Here is a 2,500-nt window from a genome sequence, read left to right as displayed (position 1 = left end):
TCCCCCCTCCCTCCAAACCCTAAACCCTAAACCCTAAACCCTAAACCCTTAACCATGCCTCACTTTGTCCCTGTCTACGACCCCGAGAGACCCAAGCATGAGCAAGAAGGAGATGCTTCTCTCTATAAACATCGTAGGTGGGAGCAGCCGCATGCGCTGCTGCCGAGTGCACCTGGGGGCCCCCCTAGGGGCCCTAAAGATCATGAAAACCCTCAACCAATACGAAGGAAGTAAACCCTAAACCCTAAACCCTAAACCCTAAACCCTAAGCCCTAAGGGGCTCATAGATTATAAAGACACGCATTTGTTATACGAAGGAAGCAGCATTCTTAAACCCTAAACCCTAAACACTACACATTCATCTACCTGCTACTACCTTCCCTCCTTATTAGGGTTTAGGGTTTAGGGTTTAGGGTTTACAGTCTATGACAGCTTTCTTGAAGGCAAGGAAGCCTTTTAATGGTTTAGGGTTTAGGGTTTAGAGTTTAGAGTTTACAGCCTATGAGAGCGTTCTTGAAGTGAAGGAAGCCTTTTAGTGGTTTAGGGTTTAGGGTTTAGGGTTTAGAGTTTAGGGTTTAGGGTTTAGGGTTTGAGTTGCAGGCGTCCTGGTTCAATGGTATTGAATGAAAAGGGTTTGTGGGTCCCGGCGCCGAGGGAGGGGCCCCCGGGGGCCCCCAAGCAGCAGCAGGGAGACCACCGCAGCAGCAGCAGCAGCAGCAGCAGCAGCAGCAGCAGGAGGGATCGCGGGCCCCCCCACAGACACCATAGACGCAGCCGCAGCCGCAGCCGCAGCAGCAGCAGCAACAGAAGGAGCAGCAGCAGGGAGAGGGGGGCCCCCAGAGACAAGAGAGGAAGTGAAAGAGACAGGAGACACCGCAATTCCCCCAGTAGGGGCCCCCTAATCTGCTAAACCCTAAACCCTCATCAAACCCTAAACCCTAGCCTGCTTCTCGGCTGCTGCTGCTATTGCTGCTCCTGCTGCTGCTAGTGCTAGTGCAGGTGTTGCTGCTGCTTCTGCTGCTGCTGCGACAGCAGCTGCTGCTGCAGACGTACTTTGCTGGGCCTTTAGGGTTTAGATTTCAGGGTTTAGGGTTTAGGGTTTAGGGTTTAGGGTTTGCGTGTCAGGGAGGAGTGCATCCCCAGAAAGAAGGAGGCCCCCCGCCTCAGACCCCTTTGACTACGTCACACCAAAGCAGCGGAAGCTGCAGCAGCAGCAGCAGCAGCAGCAGCAGCAGCAGCAGCAGCAATTCAGGGGACGGGGCCTACCCCCCCCACACCCCAACTCAAGGTACAGGCGCTAGAAAGAAGCAGCAGCCCCTTCATGCTGCAGCAGCAGTAGCGCCAGCAGCAGCAGCAGCAGTAGCAGCAGCAGTAGCAGCAGCAGCAGAAGCAACAGCAGCAGCCTTCACGCAGGCAGAGTGTTTAGGGGCCCACTCTGTTCATAGCTGCATTGAGGGCGCAGCAGTTGTTAATAATAAATATAATAAATTATTATTATTATTATATTATATTATTATATAAATATATAATACTATTAATATTTATTTTTCTGCTTATCTCTTGTAGTTATACAGACATACGGGTCAGTATGAATGCTCGCAAATTAAAATTAAAAAAAACAATAGGGTTTAGGGTTTAGGGTTTAGGGTTTATGGGGGGCCCCCCCCTTATAGGGGCCCCCCGTTCTAGGGGCGTCTAAAGGGTTTATTAATTCAAAAGGCTTCTGCTACGTTCAACACTAACTTACTGTACCCTATGTGGGGGCCCATGCATAGGGGCCCCCTTGGGGCCCCTATTAAAAAGCCTATTCTTTAGGGGCCCCTGTTAACAAGGGCCCTCATTTAGGGGGCCCCCAGGGGCCCCTCTTAAGAAGGCCCCTATTGAGGGGGCCCCCAGAGGCCCCTATTAAGGGGCCCCCGTTGAGGGGGCCCCTGTTAAGGGGGCCCCTGTTTAAAAGGCGTCTGTATAGGGGCCCCCTAGGGGCCCCTGTTTAAGGGCCCCTGTTGTGGGGGCCCCTAAGGGCCCCTGTTAAGGGGCTCATAGGAAGAACAGCCCCTGTTTATAGGGCTCCTAGGGGCCCCCGTTGAGGGGGCCCCTAAGGATCCCTATTGAAGGGCCCCCTACAGGGGCCCCTCAACAAGGGCCCCCTACAGGGGCCCCCTTTTGAGGGGCCCCTGTTGCGGGGGCCCCTAGGGGCCCTATAAACAGTTGAAGTTCTATTTGTGTTTGTGTTGATGCATTAATTATTTGAGCTTTTTATTAAAAGTCTTTGAAGGGGTCTTCGTCTTCTTCTTCTTCTTCTTCTTCTTCATATTTTTCTTGCGGTGTCTCCTGAGGGTAAAATCAAAGAAATTCAAAAAAATTTAAATTCGCACACAAATGTACTCACTTTTGGGGTACTGTATATATATATATATTATATATATATATATATATATGTATGTATATATATATATATCTATATATGTATAAATGTATATATATATATATATATATACAA

The 2,500-nt window shown here is 50.2% G+C and overlaps 2 protein-coding genes across 2 annotated transcripts in view; one reads left to right on the top strand and one right to left on the bottom strand.

The window, feature by feature from the left end:
* Positions 1–54: 54 nt before the first annotated feature.
* EAH_00021810 (chemotaxis protein, putative) lies at positions 55–1,301 on the top strand (the record flags this gene model as incomplete). Its single annotated transcript, XM_013397029.1, has 3 exons — positions 55–137; positions 601–854; positions 1,126–1,301. The coding sequence occupies 3 exons, from the start codon at positions 55–57 to the stop codon at positions 1,299–1,301; spliced, it is 513 nt and encodes a 170-aa protein (XP_013252483.1).
* Positions 1,302–2,259: 958 nt separating this feature from the next.
* EAH_00021800 (RNA recognition motif-containing protein, putative) overlaps positions 2,260–2,500 on the bottom strand; it is a gene marked incomplete at both ends in the record, with an annotated part of 11,205 nt that continues 10,964 nt past the window's right edge. The window contains one exon of the mRNA XM_013397028.1: positions 2,260–2,331. Within this exon, the coding sequence (XP_013252482.1) occupies positions 2,260–2,331 (72 nt within the window). The remainder of the gene's footprint in view (positions 2,332–2,500) is intronic.

The sequence above is a fragment of the Eimeria acervulina genome, genomic scaffold (genome assembly GCF_000499425.1).
Source record: "Eimeria acervulina Houghton genomic scaffold, Eah_scaff157, whole genome shotgun sequence".
Taxonomy (NCBI): Eukaryota; Apicomplexa; class Conoidasida; order Eucoccidiorida; family Eimeriidae; genus Eimeria; species Eimeria acervulina.
Note: the sequence above shows the minus strand (reverse complement) of the source record. Positions and strands in the feature narration are given on the sequence as shown.